At 40.5% G+C, this 25,694-nt stretch overlaps 3 protein-coding genes across 3 annotated transcripts; 1 reads left to right on the forward strand and 2 right to left on the reverse strand.

Moving 5' to 3' along the window:
- Positions 1 to 1,731: 1,731 nt before the first annotated feature.
- On the reverse strand, positions 1,732 to 8,365 carry LOC115362904 (GTPase IMAP family member 8-like). Its single transcript, XM_030056890.1, has 5 exons — positions 8,296 to 8,365; positions 7,505 to 7,557; positions 3,854 to 4,552; positions 3,118 to 3,762; positions 1,732 to 3,023 (listed from the first exon to the last, which is right to left on the reverse strand). Exons 2-5 carry the CDS (start codon positions 7,518 to 7,520, stop codon positions 2,698 to 2,700), a joined length of 1,686 nt encoding a protein of 561 aa, XP_029912750.1. The 5' UTR covers positions 7,521 to 7,557; positions 8,296 to 8,365; the 3' UTR covers positions 1,732 to 2,697.
- Positions 8,366 to 11,833: 3,468 nt separating this feature from the next.
- dnase1 (deoxyribonuclease I) lies at positions 11,834 to 17,766 on the forward strand. Its single transcript, XM_030058550.1, has 9 exons — positions 11,834 to 11,844; positions 13,204 to 13,342; positions 13,813 to 13,901; positions 14,098 to 14,184; positions 14,961 to 15,076; positions 15,516 to 15,628; positions 16,163 to 16,317; positions 16,404 to 16,497; positions 17,701 to 17,766. The coding sequence occupies exons 2-9, from the start codon at positions 13,205 to 13,207 to the stop codon at positions 17,764 to 17,766; spliced, it is 858 nt and encodes a 285-aa protein (XP_029914410.1). The 5' UTR covers positions 11,834 to 11,844; position 13,204.
- Positions 17,767 to 18,146: 380 nt separating this feature from the next.
- Positions 18,147 to 23,998, reverse strand: eci1 (enoyl-CoA delta isomerase 1). Its single transcript, XM_030058994.1, has 7 exons — positions 23,950 to 23,998; positions 22,368 to 22,493; positions 21,897 to 22,024; positions 20,998 to 21,144; positions 20,704 to 20,825; positions 19,702 to 19,880; positions 18,147 to 19,290 (listed from the first exon to the last, which is right to left on the reverse strand). Exons 1-7 carry the CDS (start codon positions 23,996 to 23,998, stop codon positions 19,124 to 19,126), a joined length of 918 nt encoding a protein of 305 aa, XP_029914854.1. The 3' UTR covers positions 18,147 to 19,123.
- Positions 23,999 to 25,694: the final 1,696 nt, after the last annotated feature.

Here is a 25,694-nt window from a genome sequence, read left to right on the forward strand (position 1 = left end):
TCAAATGCTGCATCTTGAAATATTTGTGTCAATCTAGTCAAGCATCCTGTATCTTTTAATAAGGTTATTCAAACCAAATAACATCTTGGCTTTGATATCTTTGTACTCCACTTAAGAATAAAAATAGTATTTTTTGCTTTATAATGGTTAAGCAGTAATTTAAAAATGTACCAACTTCAACATCCATTTGAGCCACCTGTAATAGTTAAACAGTCATAACAAAGAGGAACCTACACTGTATACACTGCACAGTCAAGCAAAAATGTCTGTTATGTTTCATGAAGTATGCATTCTCCAGGCTCAACAGTCTCTTTTTCAGTGGAGGTGTGTTCAGAGGGTCACAATGGGTAAAAAAACATTTTTTTTCTGGATTGGATCTCTCCAGAGGGTCAGGCTTGGATCAGATTGGCCTCAAACAAGAGTCGGCTCCTTCCTGACAGACAAATTCAATCCCTTACAGAAGAAAAATATTTTGATGTTTGGTGTTTGATCGATCAAATGGGCAACTTCTATTAGTCATTCTTCTGTGTTGCTGGATTGGATTTTGTCTTTTCATGAGATAAATCTGCTCATTTTATGGCTGTCAAAACCATTTAAAACCTGACTTTTTCACAGACCTTGTCAAATTTGTATCACAAGACTTAAATACTGCAGTGAATAAAACACTGATAAACATTAAAACATTAAACATGAAAGAGCTATCTTCAGTAAACCTTGAACAGCTAGAATACCTTAAGAACATACAGATAAAGAGCTGTCCTCTGTCTTTCTGCATGTCCCTGGTGGTCCACTGGGGCTGGTGGTCCAAACCTTGCATGCAGAGGTGTTATGGTCCAGGTCTTTCTAATGCTGCAGGTGAGTACTGACCGGGATAAGCAGGGTGTTTTGTGTCCCCAACATCTTGCTGCGTTACAAGTAATGTTTTGGGCAAAATACCCTTTGTGTGACTTACCCAGACTGCGTCAAGATGTTGTAAGTCCATTGCAGACACCATTATATTTCCCTTTGATTGATGTTTTCAATAAAAAATAAATAAATAAATAAGTTTAACACTTGATTTTTTGATTCTCATTTAATTATTATGCCATGATTATATATAAAAAATAACACCCAACATCATTAACATATACGTTGCATATAAAATGCAGTCAGAGCTATTGTTTATAAGTTCACTTCTTCACAGATTTCTCTCTACTTTCTATGAGTGTCTCAAGAAGTAGTCCTTCATCTGTCAGCAGCTGAACCAGTTACATGCACATAGCTGCTACACTTCAGCCCCTGTTCACTCCCTTTCTCCTCTGATAGCATGATGTCTTTGACTGAACTCAGTGGTCCTTCCAGTTGTTATCAGACCTTTCTCTGCAGGAAAAAACATCTGTCTTTACTCTCTCACACTCAGTATTCACCCATAATTTCATTTCGACAGTAAGAAAACATCTAACCCGTTTATGTATATCAACACCATTATTTCAAAATACTGAATATGATCACATATAGTCATTTTAATTTGAAAATGTGCTTTAGATTAAAATAATTTGCCACAGTAGCTCAAAAGATGATTTGAAGATGATTTCCTTATGACAGACAATGATCCAGAAGCTAAGACAGCTTCGGACTTGCTGTAAGGTTTATTTTTTTCACTTTGACAGAGCTAAGCTAAGGACTCCCACAGACTTAAGTCTTTATGCTGAGTTAACACAAAATGCTACCAACAGGAGGTGAACTGGCTACAGAGGTGAAAATTCATTTGAATATCTTGTATCAGTCTGAATAAATTAGAAAAATTGTATTTTACTCCAAAAGTTGGAGAGCTGTCTTTTTTCCTGCATCCCAGCAGATAAACAGTTAGTGTGATTACTTGTAATTTTGAGGAATCTGGAGTAAGCAGAGCATGTTATTATGTGTGGGGCTTTTGCACGCTTTGCTCACCATCTCACATTCATCTTACTGCTCATGGAGTCACCATGCCATCGTTGGGATTTAAAAAGGATCTTCATTGCCTGGTCCTGATCCTATGTCTGAGTGCATTGTCTGGATAAACCACACTGATTGGGATTTCAGGATATCCTGAAACATGCAAATGAAAACTTTGGCACTGGGGCAGGGTGTTGGCAGATGTGAAGATCCAACATCCAGGACCTGAGTTTCTCCCAATGTTGGACTTGTGATGGTGTCCAGAAAGTTCAAGTCCATGTCACATAACGCTGGTTTGACTCTGATGCAAGGGTGATGGTTGTTTAATGAGCTGATGAATTCCCAGAAGGCCTCCCAGGAATGTGGCCAAGTTCCGCAAATGCTATCTAGGTACTTCAAACAGTGTCATTGCAAGAACTGGCCTTGGGGAATGATGTCTCTTCCCAGATTGCCAAATACATGCGCATGCCAGTGTCAATTTCTTGCACATTTAAGTCCCTTTAATTTGAAGATGGAACTCTCTATTGGACCTAAAGTCAGTTTGAGTTAGACTGATATGAAGTAGGTCAAGGAGTTCTTGAGCTGGTATTTATTTTCAGTTGAACTGAAAGTGTTGAATTGAATCAACCATAATTTTACTATGAAAGAAGTTGATTGGGTAAATATATTTTAAATACTATTTGTTACATGTTGTAAAGTAACACATTTTATTTGCTATTTGTGTATTAACAGGACAAAAAATTATTTGATGTATGATTAATTACATATGAGTTGTGGGTAACATCATGGCATTGTATGGCTCTCAGAGTTGCCCAATAGTTTTTTCTGCCTGGGGCCCCACCAGTGCCTAGTAACACGTCCGTCTGGGTGTTGAGATCCTGACTCTGCCACACCGTGTGACACTTTTGTGAAGAAACTTAGTAACTTCTTTTGTCTTGATTCTGAGCTTCTCTCGGACTCTGGAATGAATGTCAGGGACCCGAAACCAGAACTGTGACCAGAGGAGCTGGATCTCATTGACCCAAACACAGAACTGATTTCAGAGCAATGGGAAGATCCCTGTCCAGAAGATCTCAGAGACCATCTCATCTTCAGGTTTTCATGGCTCACTGAAAATGAGATAGTAATTTGTTAAGTTGCAATCTATTATTTGGTGTTCAATACACATTATATCATGAATAGATATGATAGTCAAATACTGACTATATGGTGTGAAATCTTTGCTTTGGGCTCTCCTGTGTGGCAGCGATGGTTTTGGTGGACTTTGTATCTCACAGCATCTTCCTCCATTTCCAGACACCATCTCCTCTATCTTCTCCAGCAGCTCTATGACCTGAGCACCATCATCCTTCTTTTTGTTGTTGAAGACATGGTACCTGTTCCCACATTTCTCAACAAGCCACTGGAGGGCCTCGCCTTCACTCTCAATGTACTGCTCTATGGTTACGTTTCTCAATATGCCTGCATATGTGAACAATATGATTGTGTGGTCCAGGACACTGTCACTGAGGAGGTGCAGGTGTTGCTCTACTGGGGTCTTATCAGTGAACGACACATCGACTGGCATGACCAGAAGTAGAGCATGGGGTCCTGGAGGACACAAAGATACACTCCTTCTAATTTCCTGTTTTGTCAACTCGGTTGTGTTTTCAGTAGTATAATTCATGATCCATCCGGGAGTGTCCACCACAGTGACCTTCCTCCCTGCTACCTCTGCCTGTCTGCTCTCGCAATGAGCTGCTGATGTAAACTCCTTTCTGCCCAGGATGGTGTTTCCTGATGAGCTTTTTCCAGCCTCTTTGCATCCCAGCAAAACCATCCTTTGCTCAGCGAGATTGAGGGAGACACCTAAAAGACAAGTAGCGTCATTTATTTTGCCAGAACTACATGAAAGAACCAGGGAAAATTACAAAGTGAAGGGACAAAAACGTGAGCTTACCTTCCATTGATCTCAGCATCTCTCTTCTTTTCTGCACTTGCATCAGTCTCTTTTCAGCCTTTTTGTTTTCTTCCTTCCTTTTGTTTTCTATCTCTTCCTTGATCTTACTGTCTAGCTGGTAATATTTCATGGCATTTCCAGCCACCATCTTGTCTATCTTCTCCAGCAGCTCTGTGACCTGAGAGCAATCATCCCAGTCCTTGTTGTTGAAGACATGGTACCTGTTCCCACATTGCCCTATGAGCCACTGGAGGGTCTCCCCTTCACTATGTACGTACTGTTCGATGGATCTGCCTCCTAGATTGTCTCCAAAAGTGAACAGCACTATAGCATGATTCCACACGCTCTCACCCAGAAGCTGGATGTGATTTACTAATGATTTTTTGTATAAAAATTGACAGCCCAGGTCTAAGACCACAAGTACAGCATGAGGTCCTGGAGGACACATAGATGCGCTAAGCACAATCTCCTGTTCTACGAGCTTAGGTGTGTATTTTCTCTTGATATCCCTCCACCATCCTGGAGCCTTGACCACAGTGACTTTCCTCCCTGCTACCTCCCCCTGTCTGCTCTGACACTGAATACTTTCTTTGAGCTTGAACTCCTTCTTGCCCAGTATTGTGTTTGCTGCTGAACTTTTCCCTCCATATTTCCACCCAAGAAGCACAATTCTCACCTCAGGGAGATGAAGGAATTCACCTGGGAGGGGGAAAAAAAGAACAATTCCAGAGGAACAAAGATGATGGCTTACATCTACATCATGTACGCCTACTTACTCCCAGTTCTATAATACACTATATTACCAAAAGTATTCGCTCACCCATTCAAATGATCAGAATCAGGTGTCCTAATCACTTGGCCTGGCCACAGGTGTATAAAATCAAGCACTCAGGCATGCAGACTGTGAAACAAGACATTTGTGAAAGAATGGGCCGCTCTCAGGAGCTCAGTGAATTCCAGCGTGGAACTGTCATAGGATGCCACCTGTGCAACAAATCCAGTCGTGAAATTTCCTCGCTCCTAAATATTCCACAGTCAACTGTCAGCTCTATTATAACAAAATGGAAGCGTTTGGGAACAACAGCAACTCAGCCACGAAGTGGTAGGGCCACGTAAAGTGACGGAGAGGGGTCAGCGGATGCTGAAGCGCATAGTGCAAAGAGGTCGCCGACTTTCTGCACAGTCAATTGCTACAGAGCTACAAACTTCATGTGACCTTCAGATTAGCCCAAGTACAGTACGCAGAGAGCTTCATGGAATGGGTTTCCATGGCCGAGCAGCTGCAGCCAAGCCACACATCACCAAGTGCAATGCAAAGCGTCGGATGCAATGGTGTAAAGCACGCCGCCACTGGCCTCTAGAGCAGTGGAGACGCGTTCTCTGGAGTGATGAATCACGCTTTTCCATCTGGCAATCTGATGGACGAGTCTGGGTTTGGAGGTTGCCAGGAGAACGGTACATTTCAGACTGCATTGTGCCGACTGTGAAATTTGGTGGAGGAGGAATTATGGTGTGGGGTTGTTTTTCAGGAGCTGGGCTTGGCCCCTTAGTTCCAGTGAAAGGAACTTTGAATGCTTCAGGATACCAAACATTTTGGACAATTCCATGCTCCCAACCTTGTGGGAACAGTTTGGAGCGGGCCCCTTCCTCTTCCAACATGACTGTGCACCAGTGCACAAGCAAGGTCCATAAAGACATGGATGACAGAGTCTGGTGTGGATGAACTTGACTGGCCTGCACAGAGTCCTGACCTGAACCCGATAGAACACCTTTGGGATGAATTAGAGCGGAGACTGAGAGCCAGGCCTTCTCGACCAACATCAGTGTGTGACCTCACCAATGCGCTTTGGAAGAATGGTCAAAAATTCCTATAAACACTCTCCTCAACCTTGTGGACAGTCTTCCCAGAAGAGTTGAAGCTGTAATAGCTGCAAAAGGTGGACCGACATCATATTGAACTCTATGGGTTAGGAATGGGATGGCACTTCAGTTCATAGTATGAGTAAAGGCAGGTGAGCGAATACTTTTGGTAATATAGTGTATGTGTGATGAAAAATAATTGCATCATTCACAGAGAACAAAAGTTCCCAAAACTATAGACATTTCTGCTAAGGTAGAGTGGCAACATCAAAAAAACAAAAAATTATATGAAAACATGCATTTCAAATTGTCAGACCTGATCAGCACCATCAACAAATGGAAGACCTGTCCTCAGCTTGTTCATTGGCCAGAAATCCTACTCATTCATTGGCTACAATGATCGTTCGCTCAGCACCCTGGTGGACGTGCAGCACAATTTTGCACAGGTGGTCATTTATGAGGTATTTTCAAGAAGTTGTTTATTTTGTTTTATTTTTTATTGCAATTCCATTTCAAAGTAGTGAAATGGAGAGTTGAGACCTGGATTACACTTCATGAAGAGTTTGAGTTCCCTTGTATGTTTCCCAGAATGCCTTTTGACAATGATTCAGTTGTGTTATATGTAGAGGTGGAGACAGCACAGCATTTGATTAGTCAGAGCAAAAAGCCTTGTTGCACCCTTGTCTTGTGGCTGCATTGCATTGTGGTCGATTGAGGCTTCTGTTGGAAACTACGTATCTCTGTTCTCTACTATGGATCTCTGCCTGCATAACTGTTGAATGTTGGTAAGTCTGAAAAGAGGCTCTTGCTTTTTAACACCAAAACCCAACATTTACAGTTGATCTTTTGGCTTGCCAAAAAGGTTTATCTTATGAAACTGCAATGTACCTGTGTTGGAAATACTTCAGAGTGACATCATGTTGTCTACCTTTGGCCAGTCATCCATGGGAAAAAGAAAATCACACCATCAAATTGCCAAATATGCCCCCAAAAATGTGCAGTGTCAAGTGCTGTTTTTTAAGAATCATAAAAGTATTTTAGGCTGGATTTTTTTCCCTCAAAGAGACTTCTTTCATATCAAGTTGCAAATGCAATAACTAATCTGATGCTGTATTAGTTCCAATGTTCATCTCAGTCATATCTCATATTCCCTATGAAAACAGGGCTGGCTACCTCCAGCCCTGTTTTCACTGGTGAAGACATGAATGCTGTGCCCACATTGTCTCTATAACACTCTGTAGGGCACTCCTCCTCACTCTCAATGCACTGCTCAATACATGTGTCACTCTGAGCAAATACAAAGGGCACTGTAATGTGACTTCAGACCTTCTTGCTAAAAAGTTGCATTATATTCCATATTCCCTTTTCCCTTTTGCAAATCAGGGGTTTAGTATGTTGTCCTGGATGTCAGAGACAGACACTTTAAACAATCTGCCTCTTAAAGGTCTCAAAGGTGTAGTATGCTGAGTCATCTGCAAACCATCTGATAGTGTTGACAGTCAGCTGCCTCCCTGCTAACTCTCTCTGTCTCCTCACACACTGGGTGGCTACACTGAACCAAACTCCTCTCCACCCAGGAGAGGAGGTCCTTGACAAATTCCTCCCTGCTTTGCTGCAACCCAGCAATGCAGTAGTCATCTCTGAGAGGTAATCAGTGGTGAGTACAAAGGAAAGACAGGTCCATGTCATCTATTTCTAACATCCAGTGAGCAGTATTCTGCCATTATACTGAGTCATTCATTCAGTGAAGCTGACAAAATGTAAGCATGTGTAATAGTGACTAATACACACCTGAAAGTGAGGCCATTTCTGCATTTCTCAGGAATCCTGTTTTTTTCCCCTTCCTTGAATGAAAAACAAGATTGGCATGTTTACATGTTTTTGTGCATCAGGAATACCATTCCAACATGCACAGAAAATGTCTGTGTGGCCAGGAATTGGCAACAGTGGAAGTAATTAATCACATACACACAACTATTGTTGTTATTTTTCTGTGCTTGTCCTTTTTTAAGTCCTTAGCAATTTGGCTATGTACATTTTTGCTGATTTGTACTGAGCTATTATTGGCCCATAGTGGAGATCAGTGAATTTGCAGCCTAGTTTTCCAATGCAATGCAGTTAGTTCTCTTGACTTTGTCTGTGCACATTATTTAGTAATTTTTCAAAGCAGAAGAATCTACTTTGAACTTCTCACAACAGCCCTTTTCTCACTTGGGTTCCTTCGCCTCGATTCACACTAGTACTTAATCCTGGTTTACAGGATTCACACTTGGAAATCAAAGTCCAGGTTCAATGTCCTTAGAACACTTGCAGCACAGTTTTGATTGGACAACAAACACTCTCATCCCCAAGTTAATGGAGCTGTTAGCCCCAGACTAAGTGCAGTGTGAAAAGTGTTATAATTATGTGGAATAGTTAGAATCATGATATTCTCTCTCCTACAAAAGTACATACTAAAAGTGCTCAGATCTACTCAGAGTACATTTTATGCAAGTAAAATTTCAGCACAGTAACCTTACTTCCACTTGTGTAGGGTGTTGGCAATCTATGCTCTTAACAGGCTGAGACAGAACGTTGCTTACCTGTAATGTTGTGAACAGTTCTTCACAGTGCCTCTGAGAAAAACTAGTGAAGGCTGATGCAGACCGTAATGTCACGTCGAGCTGCCCCTGCTGGAAAACCTCCAGAGGAATGTCAGAAGTGGTTCTGCCAGTACAGAGCGTGTGCTCCATTGGAATCTACATTTGAACTCTGTTTACAGATTTGAGAAGCTGGTTTGTGACTGGAAGGTGGCCAGATTGGATTCCAGACTGACTGATGGACACTCTGGGGCAGGGAAAGTGAAAGGCATTTGAACAAGGTACTTTAACTGCAGATCCAGTGAAGGACTCTGGTTGTACTGGGCAGCTCCCAGAGATGAACATGTAGTATAAAGTGAATTTTGTTAAGAAATAAAAGCCACCCACAGGCTCCTGGGTTTCAGAGGATTAAGAGATTAATAGTCAGTACATTAGTCACATGCTTGAAGTGAGCATCTGCACCTTTATTGTTGTGTTCAATCACACTTTCATTATGTAATCATATGTAACTCCATGATTATGTGTTAATTCAAGCTTAGAGGCATGTCTTCGGTTCACCACTGGGTGGCAGCACTGCGAGCATACAGTGATGCTGGATACACACGGAGCAAATGTCCCTCAAAATTTACATTTCAAAAGATTTGCTGTACCTATGAGCGCATATAATATTTGTAAGCCACTAAAAGATACTGAGCAGCTCGATCCAGGTGAAAGCTATAATTATTTCCAGAATTTTGCCAATTAATTTACATGTGGATTGTACAAAGTGGGTTGCAATATAGGAGGTTTTGTATAAAGAAAGTACCATGTCTTGCATTTGTTCCACTTCAAATGAGCTTTATCCTTTGACTGTGCAAAATGTGGATTCTCTCTTGGTTGAGAAAAAAAGGAAGCTGTAGTCTCCAACTTGAGGTTTGTAGAAGAAGAGGAAGAAGACAGCAACAGTGGTTTGTCATCATAAAAATTTTAAGTCAAGATGTGAAAAGCATGTTTCCACACCCTTTATACATAATAATAGAGTAGGTGTTTGTCTCCATGATATTGCATGCTCTACCTATGCTTAGGTAGACCATCTTTCTTTTCTTTTTTCTTTACCTTGCTTGTTTTTGTATTGTGTTCTCAGCCCAACCTGATTAAAAAGATTTGATTAAAGTATTTTCCTTTCTGAAATCAGTTTACCATGTCCAGATGTAAGAGGGTGAAATATGTTCACTCTGCAGAAACTGTTGTTTACTCTTCTCTGCTTTCCTCTTATGAACCAGTTTAGAACCACTGATATCTGCATTATTTCTGAAAATACATTGGCATGTTTGTAATAGCCTCTTAGTTCTGGCTGCTCTGCAACTTCATATTGCATTTGTTTTATATTTAAGATCAAAATCTTCATCAAGGTCCCATATATTTTAATATTAACCTTTGATTGTTTTCATGCCAGCTGTCATTTTTTAGGTGATGGTGGAGGTCTCATTTTGAAATGAAACCATTTATAAATGGGGTCAAAACAGCTTTTGGAGAAAAAACAAGTACATGTGAAGGGAAAATTCCATTATGGATGGCAAATCAAACAGGTTCTTATTTTGACTCTCTTTATCACATATTTATGCCATCTGTTGTCTTCTCAACCTGAGTGCCAATGCTGCAGTTAAAAATAGCCACAACTGTGTATCTGTGTAGTTTGCTCTCTGAAGTGCAGAGGCAGTTCAAAAGGTGACCAGATAAAAGAGAAGCTGACTGATGAATTTAACATATAACTTATATCATCCAATGCATCAACATTTTATTATTTCATTTCAATAACGGTCCATTCAACTGTCCATTTCAATTACTGACGATTCATGACGTCTATCCTTGCTCACCTCAGCTCTCTTTTTCCCTTTTAAGAGTTTTCAGGTGATGTCAAACCTGCAGGCGGCCATGTTGGAGGTCACCGCTTAGGTAGCAGTAGCTGTAAGCAGCTGTGTGTGTTTCTCAACCAAATGTAATACCAATGGTTAATTTCTGTGCTATTTGAGACTGAGAAATGATTTTGCCACCAATACAGTGCTTGATTTTGTTTAGATCCTCTCAGTCTGTCAGCCTGATCACCTTCTCTGTCCTAACACATCCACTTTGCTGGAAGCAAAGGGGCTGGGGCTCAAAACAAGGCAGTTTACTGAAAACATAAACTTATATTTAAAAGCAAGGCTAAGCAAACTGTGTGCTTGTTTCCAAGGACGGTGATGTAATCTCTTACATTTCTTTTCATCGCCATCCTAGAATATAAGACATTGGCCTGCTGGCGCCTTCCTGTCCAACAGAATACAGGCCAGCACCGCGTCACTCTTCATCCTCCTAGTTTCCCCCAGGGCTCACCAGCAGATGAAAGCTAGATGAAAGATCCACTCTCAGTGTGGAACGAGCTTTGTCCACTTGGCATTTTGCCTTCCTTTCTCCTGCGGTCTGCATCTGAGTTTCATAGCTTCCTCTTGGATGTTATGCTATTGATCTGGTACTGCACTGCGCTGTGATTGGCTGGGAGCTACACACCCTATGCCCAAAGGCTGATGCCCAGAAGAGTCCTGAGCTCAACAAAACAAGAAAATCCAGGCAGAGGGCTGAATCTCAGCAGACACACACCAACACACACTTCTAGTGACTCAGAAGTGATGAGAGGGATTTTTTTTTTTTTTAATAATTTAAATTTTAAATTGTATAAATTAAAATGATATGAATTAAGAATTAGAAATTATATTTGATTAATTTTTTTTAATACAATTTTAATTTCCTTTTAAATAATTATTTTTTCATAAGAATTACAATAAAATCTTTATAATCATTTATTTACTATAAAGCCTTTTCAGACTCCCGTGGCTCTCACAAGTCACCAGCAACAAATCTGGTGAGTTTTTTTTTTTTTTTTTTTTTAGATCATGAGAAGCAGCGTTAGTATTGAATAATCTTAAATCCTGAAGTATCTGGCAACAAACTGGTGTGCAGCTGGTGCACATTTGTGCTATTTGCTCATCGAAATGAAAGAGGTCAGATGAGTCATAAGTCATTCCCTGTGAAGCCATATTACATGAATTTGGCCAGATTTTTTCATAGCTGACAAATATTTACATCATCACACTATATTTATGTCTCTGTACTCTCTATACAGAGAGAAATATCTGATAGTCTCTATGTATTGATGTATTCATTTAAATACATTCTGTTGGGATGGACATGAAGCAGCTGGAGAAAGCAATTCTTACAGCTACTGGACCTCCAATATGGCTGCCAGAGGAAGCTGCCCACTCCCCGCTTCACATCACCTCACCCCGGGCCTCATCTCCGCTCTTTCTTGTCTTGCCCCTTCTTCCTTCTCTCCTCATCCCCCCTTTCCACTGCCCCCTCTCCTCCCCACCAGGCTCCAGTCACATGCTCTGACAGGTAAATAAAAACCTGAGCAGAGGCACTGGCTGTGGTTCTGTTAGAGAGTTTTTTTAGTGGAGGCCACTGGGACTCACCAAGCCAAGCCTCTGTGCTCTTTACAAAAGGCCCTCACTTCCCAGGACAGACTCACAGAAGCAGGTAGACACACATCTATGCCTTTTCTTTTATACAAAAGCAGAAACGGAGCAAAATGAGCATAATGTAGCTGTGTGTCCTGACTTACATTCTGCCTGATGACCGAATTGTAAACTGGTTTAGATGATACTTGACTATTTGTTACAGCTATTTAGGTCATTAGGACAAATAGTTCAGAGCGAAAAGAATGCACAAAGCATGATTTTTTAGTATTATGCTTCTGAAAGGTTAGGTTACATTATTAAAGCAGGCAGGCAGACACAGAAGGTGCATGCCAGTGGAAGTAGCTGCCTCTCTCTATGCAAGGAGAAATAGTCTTTTCATGTTCACGTTACTGTCCTTGAAATGCAGCCCATGTTTTTCACCCTGGCTGCATAACAAACCTTATGGCAAAAATTGTGGAAAACACACAATGTTTAACCTGTTCTAACAGCTGCAGGGGGTTTCCACCAAGCAGGATTAGCAAGTTAACCAGAAATGGGTAACAAAATATTTTGTTTTATTTGCACTCACCATCATGGATGAATGAATCATAGTCCAAAAACTACCATTTAAGTTTTGGATAACATGTTTAATTTTACTGGCATCAGGATATGGAATAATCTTTTCCACAGCTATCTAACTCTCCAGCCTTATGGAAACCCTGTCAGTGAGATTACCAGATTCTCACGATCAAAGGGCAACGCACGCCAAAACTGCTGCTGTCCATTTCCATATATTCATAACCCTTACCTGAGAACCAATCTTGCACCAGCTCCGGCAGGACAGCGTAACTAATATAGTGTCCTGCTGGAGAATATTTTACCAAAAGTGCTACCATGAGTGATTTGTGCTTCTGCAAGAGGACATCACGTGAAGTAGAGCAAGTTCACCGTAACAGCTGGGCTCAAGATAAAGTGCGAGGTGTAGTGGAGTTAGCACATCGGTTGCATCACGTGTCTGAGGTGCAGTTGTTCTCTCCGTCTCTCACTCCCACAGTGGGCCGAGATAACAACAGGCTTTTGAGGTCATGCCGTCTAAATACAAGCACTTGATAGATGTGTGCCAAATCACTCAGCATTTTCACCAAAGCCATATCTACATGTGTGGCCGACTTGTCACTTTGATCATAGACTGCATCAGTAGCAGTTTTAACCTTGACACCTTGGATAATCAACTTATATCCTGCACTGCAGCTCAGTACAAACTTTTAAAAAAAGGGGATATAGGAGCACTGCGTAGGTCCTCAATCAGGGAAACGAGAGTCAGGTGCTCTTTGGAGAAGGTTAGATCAGTGATAAAGGAGAAAAATGTAAAGATATTTTCCATTAGTACAAACCTATTTTTGTGATGTCTGACCTTTAACCCTCCCCCTGGCTCCAGGATGCGTTTGGTGTGTGCGTTGGCTCTGTTTGTGGCCCTGCTGCAGCTGGCCAACTGTCTGCGGCTGGCAGCCTTTAACATCAAGTCATTTGGGGACAAGAAAGCCTCCAACGCAACGCTGATGGACATCATCACCACGGTCCGATACACACCACTTTTAAGTTTGCATTATGTACTTTCATTCCTTCTTTCTTTTCTGATTTTGCAGGGCATTGAGAAGGATAATAAAATAAAGTGTATATAGTTTTCAGTCACTAAGGGGCTAGACAACCATATTTATTTTATTTTACCTTACATATTGTATATCTAGCCTACTTTATGTTGTATGAACTTGGGAGTACACTGGAAACACGAAGCCAAACAACATATTCACTTCAGACTCAGTTCTAACAATAAATATGCAATGCTGACTTTGAGAATGCCATGACTGCAAAACATGGCTGATTAAGTTAGGCTGATAACAGTGGTGTTTATTTAGTTTGTTTCTGGAATATTTTGTGTTCATGCAATTGTGAGAGAATTGTACTTCCATCAACCTTGTGACAGTAGAAAGTCAGTAAAATAGATTTTGTTTTGTGTGTGTTTATTTTTTCTATTAATTTGTTGCAGATTGTCCATCGCTATGACGTTGTTCTGATCCAGGAGGTCAGAGACAGCGATCTGTCAGCAACCAAAAAACTCATGGAGCGTGTCAACAGGTTAGGCAAACTACACACCTTTTCGAAAAACATATACACGATATCATTTACACATAAATGGAAGGCAAAATTATGGTGTTTTTCCTTAGGGATACTATCAAGTGGTCACCATAATAACCATAATAACAGTGGTTAAGTGATTTAAGTGATTGTGTGTGTGTGTGTGTGTGTGTGTGTGTGTGTGTGTTTCTCCCAGAGGTTCTCCTCAGTTCAGGTATGGTCACATCGTCAGTGAGCCTCTGGGTCGCAGCACCTATAAGGAGAGATACCTCTTCCTCTACAGGTACACAAACAGGGAAACACAGTGCCACTTCCACTTCAATAAAAACATCCTGTACACTGATTTAACACACACCTCTCTGTCCCTAATGCAAGCTGGCTTATTTCACACTCAGTTAAATAAGCAGTTTAATAACAGATGCTGAGCAGCAGATTGAATTTTGATTGCTGAAATAATCTTGGTGCTTCATCTCAAATTCAGTGGGTCGAGCCAAAGTATCACAGATTTTCTGATTTAGATTAAAAATCCTGAAAAAGACCACAAGTAAAACTGAAAAATTACAAACAGTTCAAGCCATACAGGCTAGCCAGTTAACCGAGTTAAACTTCCAAGTTCACATTAGCCTCAGTGTGTAGCTATCTGCTGACATTCCACCATAATCACTGCTGTGGTCATGCATGAATGAGACAAAGTATTCACTGTCATGCTGAAAATATTACTTTTGCTTCCAAGAACTGCATGTGTAACCGAAGTAGTAATCTGACATTAGGTAATCATAACTGGTCAGAAATTGCTGCTCATTGCTTAGTAATAATGCAAAATTGATCCAACCAATATCCAGGTCATGAAATCTTTTAAACCCTCTGGTCTGGTAGAAAAGAGCGCCACCTACAGAAAGTCAAACTCTATCCACACAAAGTCCTCACTGTCAACACCGTTTGATTGACATTTGATTGCCATCACTTGGAAGCTCAGCGCAGAAACACCACAGCCATGAGCACTAACAGACAGTTATACTGGTCCTGCCGAAGAGTCCTTTTTTTTCTTCTCCTCCCCAGAGAGGAGATGGTGTCAGTGGCTAAAAACTACACGTATGATGACGGCTGTGAGCCCTGTGGAACAGACACGTTCAACAGAGAGCCCTTTGTTGTCATGTTCTCCTCCAAACACACTGGTAGGTTATCAGATAGATAGATAGATAGATAGACAGATAGATAGATAGATAGATAGATAGATAGATAGATAGATAGATAGATAGATAGAAAACCACAGACCAGTTGTGCTATGGGCTTGTGTAAGAGGAGAGAAGTGATATACATATTGCTGCGATTCCTACTGTTTGCCACTAGAGGTCTCTAAAGACTATCAATTAATTAATATTAATTGCCTCCTTTAAAGAGTTTGTTCTCATATTTTACATTAGTTCAATGCTACTTTCTGTCACAAATACATTTTCAGCATTAATATTTATGACAGCCTGACAAAGTAGTAAAGTGCAAGACATAACTTCATAAATAAGTAAAAACAGATTCTGAAAATCAATATGATCCGTACCTGCCACCTGCCAAACTGAAGCATCCCTCTCTCCTCTCCTCTCCTCTCCCGTGTCCCAGCGGTGAGGAACTTCGTCCTGATCCCCCAGCACACCTCTCCCGACTCGGCCGTGGAGGAGGTGGACGCTCTCTACGACGTGGTGGCTGACGTCCGCAAACGCTGGAAGACCAATGTATATACACACACACACGCTTTTTGCAAATCTACACACACACACACACACACACACACACACACACACACACACACACACACACACACACACACACACACACATATATATACACATATTACAACCTGACATACTGAGGGGTTGGTCGGCAATGTTTCGCTTCCTTTTTGGGGGTGATTTTTCATGAGACCACTTGTTTTAGGCTGTCTACAAAAGATGCCAAGGGATTTTCACTTTTTTTCTACTTGACATGTGAAGTTCCTGCAAAGCAAACAATCTGAGGACTCAAATTGCATTTTAAAGTAATAAATAATTCCTAACACTGCCTACAAGTATATATGTTGTGGTGGTTTTAGTACTGCTTAATACATATAAGCCATAATTAATCAGTGTACAGTGTTATGTAGAAGTGCTAAAACATTTCCATCTGAAGTTAGACAATCAAACCAGCTAGAGGAACTGTGAAAGGAGAAGGATGCAGGGTTGAGGAGTGTGTGTGTGTGTGTGTGTGTGTGTGTGTGTGTGTGTGGTCAGGACATCTTGTTGCTGGGTGACTTCAACGCAGGCTGTAACTATGTGATGGGCTCTGACTGGCAGAAGATCCGCCTCTTCACAGACAAGACTTTCCACTGGCTGATCCCTAACGAGGCTGACACCACAGTGTCACACACTAACTGCCCCTATGACAGGTACACACACACACCCACACACACCCACACACGCAGACACAGATGCACACCCACACTTAATTACATCCTTCCTTCACTTTCTGTAGGATTGTGGCCACGGCTGACATGGTGAAGGGGGTGGTCCCCGGCAGTGCAGTGGTCTACGACTACATGATGGACCTGAATCTCAGCCATAATCTGGTAAAATCAAGTGTCACTTTGATCTGTCTCTAGTCAGGACTCCGACACACCTGGAAAAAAATCTGGGAACCTTAAATGGTATTTCCAAGCCCAGAGAATACATCACAAAATGAAAAATGATAAAAGCTTTTGGAAAAGTTAAAAAAAAAAAAAAAATGCATTTGTTTTTCTTCTTTTCTTCACAAAAAAAGTCACAAAAAGCTGGGGCTGGTTCAAAAGTCCTTGTTGATTTCTTGTTACTGGCAGTTGAAATGATTAATATTATAGAGAAGGTTCCCACAGATTTTCACTGATGAAATTCCCAAATGTTTCTATGACTTCTCTGTAACCTCAAAACCTCCCTATTGGAATAAAATATTCAGGAACACTTTATTTAGACTGTCCAATGTTATTATTCTACTTAATATCAACTTTGTATCAACATCACCCTAACCCTTATAAAAAGTTGATACAATGTTAAACATCAACTAATAGTGTATCACTGAGTTATTTTCATTGGAAAGGCTGATATGAACATTGACTCAACTATAAAGTTGATGCTATTTTGAAGAGTAACATTGGGCAGTCCAAGTACCATGTGACCAAATACTCTGGGTTCTGTTTGCTATAGCAGGGTTAAAATACTATTTACAATCATGGATTTTAAAATGGAAAAGCAAACTAGTTCCTACAGGCAGTGCAGCTGATGGTTACTTTTTTTTTTTTAATTCAGTGTAATTAAAGTGTGATGTTAGAGATTGGAAAAGGGGCTATGGAGAAGTCATAGAAAAGATTGGCATGTCTAGTGAAAAGAAGTGGGAATCCTGTCTATTATATGAATCACTTCAGTTGTCAAGCACAAGAAAAATTACTTTAAAATGTACACTCAATACAACCAATTGTGTTAATTCAGATGTAGTCAGTGCTAATCTGCAATGCCTTGATAACACTAAAAACTATACTATTTCATCATCTGCCAAGAAACTTATGGTTTGACACAGAGAAGTGAACTAAGCTACTAAGATCATTGCCTTATATTAAAAAGTATTTCCCATTGGGAAGCAAGGTTTTGGTCCCATTGACTTGCATGAAGGTAGGCAGGGTTTGTCTCTGCTGCCACTTTGACATTAGTTTCAAAGAGCGCCTGACGTTTAGACTGCTTGGTCACGACATGGGGAGTATGTGCGTGTGTGTGTGTGACAGCTTCCTCCTTCTCACCCTTAGGGACTGGCTGTGAGCGACCATTTCCCTGTGGAGGTGGAGCTGATTGGCCACGCTGCTGCTGCCTGAGTTATGATTCCAACAACCAATCAGCAGGCAGCTCACCTCAATCTGAATGCCTACTGTTCATTTCTGTGGGGAAACTTGACACCCACATGAATTACAATACCACAATAAAAGTCAGTCAAATTGTATCTGCATTCTTTAAATTCAAGTATGGGTGTAAAAAAAAATAAGGAGTCACACTGTAAACTGCTGGGTTACTCTGAGTACACATGCGACGGGGTTGCAGATCTAGTTGTGCTCAGTTCTTTCATCCTCGCCAGAGTGCCATGTTAAATCTGTACTTTCACTTACATCAAACTGAACATGTAATTTTGGATGAGCAGACCTCCAATTTCCTCTGCAAAGCATGATGTCACAGGTGTACACACAACAACACATGAAGATGCTGTTCACAGATGTTTATATGCAAAAAATACAGAGACAGTGACAATGTCTGCAAACCACAGTGCATGACATTTACACAGCACCGCTGATCATGTCCTCAAGCAACATGACTGAACTGAAAACTTGTGGCTGAAGTGAAAAATGTACTTTAAATGGCACAGAATAAAATGAGGTTTCAAAAATCATTTTACAACAGCAATGCTGACACCATACTACAGCAAATAGATAAGATCAATCTCATCATTGATCCCAAAATCAGTATTTCTACTCCAAGACACTTCCTGAATGTTACATGTAAGTCATGAACTGAGGCCTTTCACAGTCAGGAGGACAGCTGTCATTGGTTAGATGTAACTCATTATCCTGTCCATTATAAAGGTGGCAACAGCACCTGCTTCTCTCTCTGAGGCTGGCTTGAGGCAGAGTAGAAAACCTCAGCAGTCTAAAGTTGCTTCATCTTTTAATCTCAGATTATCTACGGGCCATGATATGAATTAGTGTTTATTTAACTAATCTCTGCATAAACTGACCCCTACAAATTATTACCACAACAAAGCAAAGCAAAAGGAAAACAAAAGACATCAGTTGGAGAGATCATAAAGAATGTAGCCCTTTAGGCTACTGAGATAGACTTGAGGTTACTGTCACTGACTGTTACGGTTTTCTCGCAAATGTTAGGCACTCTGCTGGTGAAGATGTACAGGCTTTGTGACAATAAACAAAATGATTCTTTCTCTTCAACAGCTGTGAGAAAAACACAATTCTCGTTAATTCAAACTAAAATCTTTAGCTCGCTCTTTCAGGACCAAGTGTATTATGGAAAACAGTTTGCCCTTGAACACCAATGCTGAATGTAAATGAAGGAAGAAAGATGCATTTTCAACCACTTTAATAAAGTCCCTCTGCTGTATGCTTGTATGTGTGTGTGTGTGTGTGTGTGTGTTGTATATATGTATGTGTGTCTCCTGTCTCTCCCCTAGCTCTTTCTCTTCTTAAGCATCTCCAGGTACATGCGTAGTGACTTCTGGATGGAGTCTTTGGTGATGAAGGTGACAAAGTTTTGGATGTCGGCCTCTCTGTTAGACATCAGCTTGTCGATGGTCGGCTTCCTCATCATGGATTTGCTGATCTGTCTGGCGTGGTCTGTAAAAGCAAATACATGAAAAGTTAGAGCAGAGATTCCCAAACTGAATTCCATAAACGCTTCTAGAAAGTCATCTGCATAATTATATAATTTTATTTACAAGCTACGTTAAGTGAAGTTATCCCAATAAAAGAATTTATGCAGTGTGTTTCATTCATTCTGTCCTATATGTGTGAAGACATATAGGCCATGTTTGGCCCTTGAATTGGTTGTGATTTTTTTTTTTTTAAATCACAGCCCCTTTAGTGATTGAATTTGACAACCCTGAGCTCGAGCATCAGCAGGATTCGGCATTTGATTCCCCTGGACACGTTGTAAAACAGTTCCCTTAAAGATGTCCCTCACTGTGATTATAGTATGCTACATCATAAGACACCTCACTGGATCATGCTTGTTGTAATGCCCTTTACCTGGAATGGCCAGCCACTTGGCCATGGTGTCTGTGGCTGTCTGGAGAACTTGGTCTTCAGGCACCAGCTGGTCCACCAGTCCGACCCTCAGGGCCTCCGGAGCGGAGTAGAGCAGGCCGAGCTCCAGAGCCACTTCTGTAGTCCGGTGGCCCACTGTGCTCACCATGGTGTCCTTAAACCTGCACATGGGCAACACTCTTATGGTGAGAAAACAAGGGAAGAATAAGAGTGCTTCCAAACATTGCAACAACTCAAAAACTGCCAAAAAAGAACGTGCTCTTTGGTATGGGGCACATACACTACTGCGACAAAAGATCCAAGGCATTCTTCTTAACAAGACTGTATCTTTATTTCATATCTGACCCAGGAACACTAAACACTGTTCCTTGTGTTAAGGCATTGGACAAACAATTTGAACCACAGAGAAAGCTTTTGGATTTTCAAACTCAATGTTTGCCATTATCCTGGTTTGGATGAAGATTTGATGATTTATTCTCACTGTAAGTTTCTGAGTTTGCATTTGTGATGCACTATGAAATCCATGTGATAGGAAGTGCTAGATTTGGCCAGAGACTGTTTGACCACAACTATATATTCTACTCAGTGTTTGATTGTGGCCATTTTGAAGGTCAGAGCATTTTAAGTGTTTTTAACGGTCCTGGATCTCAGATGAAATATCATGTCTTTGCAGTCTTCTACAGAAGAGACTTGGAGCTTTTGTCACACCTGTATTATGAGATTGAGGTTGAAACAAATGTTAATACCATTTAATTTGCCATGATGGCTTAAGTGTAATACACTAACACTAAGGGCTGAATTTCTATTCTGTTCAAGTCAATTCCCGAGTCTTATATGCAGAGTCAATAAATGATTGTGTGAGTCATGTGATATGCATAGCACGTACTCAAATTTGCTGTGGTGTGAGTACAAATGAGAGGAAAACTACAAGGAGAAATTCAATCCCTGAATACAAAAAGCATAATCATCAAAATCCTTCTTTACCAAAAAGGAGCTACAATGCCAAGTTGTGTCTCATTAAGGCCGATGCTGTAGCGAGGGTTTTCAGCCATGATTCTGTAGTCGCAAGCCAGAGACATCAGACAGCCTCCTGCAGGACTAGAACCCTGAGTAACACAACACAAATTAATTAACATGGTGAAATGCAACAAAATGTTATGTTGTTTTTTTTTTAATGCTGTTTTTTTTTTTTTTACCCATTTATTTCTAATTTGACAACCATTTTATGAGGGCTAAAGGTTATTTTTTTGCCCTGAGCCGGTGTTTTGTGTTACGTACGTTAATGGCTGCTATAGTGACCATGTTGGAGCCGTACAGTTTGAGCCACATCTCCTGAACAGCCTTCCAGAACACTCCACAGCTCTCTGGACTCTTCCCGTACATTTCCATGATGTCCAGCCCTGCTGAGAATATCTTAGGCAGACTCTGGATGCAAGGAGAAAAAACACACACACACACGCACACACAGACAGACAGACAGACACACACACAAACTCTAGGTTGTAAGTTTGGCTTGCTTTTTCAATGTTTGATTGTTTCACAACTCAAAAACAGACAAAAGTTAAATTATGGAGAATTCGATGTTATATTGAAATTCCTCTCCTCTTGAATGAAAGATGTCACATATTGACTGACTCCTACAATTTTATTTATTTATTTTTTTAAAAAATTCAATTATTGAAGTCAGACCAGAGACTTAAAAAAATACACAACACAACTCAGTGACATATCCCTGCAGTCAAACAGCAAACCACACTCATTATAAAAGCATATAGCATAAAAAAAGTTCTTTATAATTACAAATAATCAAAATCAGAGAAGGACAAGGACAAGTTTTAAAGTGCTTTGCAATCTGTTCTATTTATAAATCAGAAAGCAGACTTGCAAAAATGTCTTAGATGTTTTTGCATATTTTATGCAAGAGTTGCATAAAACATTGAATTTGAATGTGTACATCTTAACAGCTCATGACAGAGTGTATGTATGCCTGCCAGTGAGCTCCATATCAATTAGGACAGTGGCACACTGATGAAAACAGCTTCAAATTCAAGTTAACAGTGTTGACTTTGACGTCCTGGGCCTGTCGCCCTTTCACAACTGAAGCAAGGGCTGCTCTGTAAATACTTCTGGAGGCTGAATGTGAGCTCTCTTGGTGTAATGGTGCGGTTCCACTGTACCGAGGTGATGATGAGGCCACGGCAGCTCTTATCCATCTCCAGCTTCTCCAGGCTGATGCTGAACTCTGTCAGGAAATCTAAACTCATGCTGTTGACTGGAGGACTCTGCATACGCATCACCGCTACGCCTGCAGAGACAGACACACTGGGGAATATTGGTGTCTACTTTGATTCTAATAAACACCATTCATCTGAACTAAACAGAACTGACTGGAAATTATAGGAATGGACACATGCATTGAGCAATTAAAAAAGAGGGGCTCATTGATGAGGGGAGCAATATACAAAAAGCAAGTAGGTAGAGAAAGAGACAAGAAGAGAGGGATGAGAAAGAAAACTCATACATATAAACACAATTCCTTGTAATAAATGCATAGATGAAGGGAGAGCGGCTGACAGGGAATCATTCAGTTTGCAGGATTTAGACACAGAAGCCTAAGTTTTGCTTGCATTACATGCAAAAACTCTTACCTGTGCTGCGATCAAAATCCACATTGATCTTAGATGAGGTCGAGTCGTTCCTCCGCTGAGAGAGGAGGAAGGGAGACACGTACACTCTGCCATGACTACCAGAGGAGGACAACTGAGACAGGAGACCTGCACACACAACACAGCCATTAAAGAGGACATATCAAGTCTAAGCTAGGGCTGAACAATATTTTGTTACAATATCATTATCTAGGTATGAACATGTGCGACATTTACATTTCAAAAGGCATCAATATGGACAATATCAAATTTAGGGTTAGGGTTAGCATAAGACAGTGATTGGTCTGTTCTGATCAATAAAATACTTTGTTAAGTAACTGCATTTTCTTTATCCAGCTTATATCATTATATTGTTTATTGAAGAATGCATATTAAACACTGTTGGTACACTTGGTACACAATTTCAAATATGTGTGAACCGATAGTCATATCGTATACTGTATCGCTGTTACAGTATTTAAATATCGAGGTATGAAGTTCTGTCCATAATGTGTAGCCCTGGTGTAAGTCTCTGTGAAGAGCTCTCTGACAAGTCACTATATGCACAAAAATACTGAAATCCATCACTAAGCAGTTCTACAATGTAGAGGATCCAGTATAAAAACATTGCACAAACCACAATTCTGTCCTGAAACACTTCATATAAACTGCAGTTACAATGACAAGTATCTATCTATCTATATCAGGACACTGGACTAAAGTTAGCTGCAGGTGTTGCTGGGTCAAGTACATATCTGTAGTATCATATAGATAGACATAGATAGACAGATAGATAGACAGATAAATAGATAGAAATGAGCGATGAAGCAAAAGTAACTGAAGGCTGCGTATTAAAACCAGCACAATGTCACCAGCAAAACACTAGGTCTCTTCCAAACTGGCCTGGCTGTCAAATTCAGCACACATGAGCTTTATAGTCATGATAACAGCAGTTTAGACAGATGCTAAACGCTGCCTAAAGCTATAAATCAAATGTAACTACCAAACCAAACAGTAGCTGAGTGTGAGAAACGCTACATGAGCAGTGAGCGGTGCTTTAATGTGATGTGCGGCGACACAGAGGAAAGAAAAAAACAGCCCGCAGGCTGAGACCTTGACTCAATTCAGTTCAAATCACTTTATTTGTCCCCGAGGGGAAATTTAAAAGGTCAAGACAGTTGCTTAAAAACAAGACAAAAAAACACAAACAACAAACACAAACAACACACATTGCAACAGGCAGCATTCACTCAGTCATTCACAACTTTAATAGCAGCAAGCCTGAATTACAGCAATATAACCTTTACTGTTTACTATAAAATAATTAAGGGTAACCACTTCGTGCTTAGATGGCAGAAACACAAGCAGGTAAATTAGTAAAAGCTGGGAGAACACGGCCTCGCGCGACCTTTGCTCCAGTTTCTGAATTAAGGGCAACAAGGGCTAGCAGAGTTAGCACAGCTAGACGGCTGACATGCTGTGCTATTTTATTGAAGAAATGACAAAAGCCGACCACCTAAATGGATGCATATAGTAAAGTCGAGCAGACACAACGAGCTGACTTTGACCGTGCATGCAGACGTACCAGAGAAGCCGCACTTGGCCGAGTTTCTCAAGGCAGCTCTCAGTGCCATCTTGTCTTGTCAGGTTGACACGGCAACGGCCAGTTCCGCGTTAGTCAGGAGGCGGGACCAAGACGTGACATCTTGCACGTGATTGGTGCGACGTGTGCTAGCGTCATTGTGTGTGTCTATTATCCCTTTATAGGGCACTCATTGAAATACTTAGAAATTCAAAAAAACAACCCTAGACTGTTATTAGTGAACATGACATGACTTTATTACTTTAATAAAATTTTTCAAAAATTTTCATTTTCCTATAGAAAATCAAGGCCAATGAAGTTACCATTTTTGGTTACTTGCCCGTCTGTGGTAAAAAAAAAAAATTTCAATAAGTATTTATATCAAAAATACAAGAAAAACACCAATAAGATGAAAGAAACATGTTTTTCTTTACAACATTTGAACATCAAGTGAACATTATAACAAAAGTGTTGATATAGGCATGTGTGTGTGAGGGTTTGAGGAAGTGTCTGTTTGTCTCGGTCTGTATCTGCCTCTGTCTGTCTGTCTGTCTCTGCCTCTGTCTGTCTTTCTATCTCTGTTTCTATCTGTTGTGTCTGTCTGTATTTCTATAAAAAAAACAAGAACACCTATAAGGTGAAAGAAACATGTTTTACAACATTTGAACATCAAGTGAACATTATAACAAAAGTGCTGGTTTAGGCACGTGTGTGAGGGTTCGAGGTAGTGTCTGTTTGTCTTGGTCATCCTCCTCCTCGTCATCATCATCATCATCATCACTGATGTCAGGGTAGACTGGCATGACAGCAGTCTCCCTCCTCTTGCCATAAAATGTTGAAGGAAGCTAAAAATTAAACAATAAAGCAACTGTTATGAGGCCATAAACAGGCAAAAATCATTCATATTCACTATTTATAAACTAAAAACACTGTTGAAATGATCTCTGAATCACCGTACAGTGTAATAAAAACCTTTGGCAACATTAAAACATAATATCCTAAGTTGTATTGGTTTATTTGTAAAGAAAATGCACTAAGTATGCTGTTACATGCATTGGGCATATGTCCAAAAATGGACACAAATAGTTTTAGGTGAGCAGGGCGTATGATCAAATATGGTGCCCTCATTTTTCAAGCCGTATTTTCACTCATTTCACTAAGTCCTCCACAAACAACACATATATCACCACTTAGCACAACGACTCAACAATAAAATGTGTGAGTTTCATCAACTTACCATGTTTATTTTTGATGTTTTGATGATAAATGTCCAGTGAACCGAGCTGCAAAACGTCTTTTTTCTGACATTGAAGAAAAATGAAAGTTTGATGTGACCCTGGTCTCTGCTGATTGGTCAAATGCCACAATCATGTGACCTGGGATGTAGAGTAATCTTTGCTGATTGGCTGGGTGAAGACCAAATGATTATTGAACTAACTGAGACAGGGGATGGGCGTGATATGTAACATGTACCGAAATTACCAAAAATAGTCACTTGCCCCATAAAGGGTTATGCCCATTTTCACCTGGCTGTGACTGGGGATCAATCATTAGCTATGTTTCTGTGCAGCTCCAAAAAGCTAAAGCGTTTTTTGTGCAGGTACAGTCTCTTCTTCTTCTTCTTCTTCTTCTTTTTTTTTTTTTTTTAACCCTTTCTTGCTGAGCTTGCTGTCCTGATTTATTTATTTATTTATCTGCTGAAAGTTTTCCTGCCCAGAAAGCAGCCAACCTCAGCCAGGGGCTTCATG

Source organism: Myripristis murdjan, chromosome 8 (assembly GCF_902150065.1).
Source record: "Myripristis murdjan chromosome 8, fMyrMur1.1, whole genome shotgun sequence".
Lineage (NCBI taxonomy): Eukaryota > Metazoa > Chordata > Actinopteri > Holocentriformes > Holocentridae > Myripristis > Myripristis murdjan.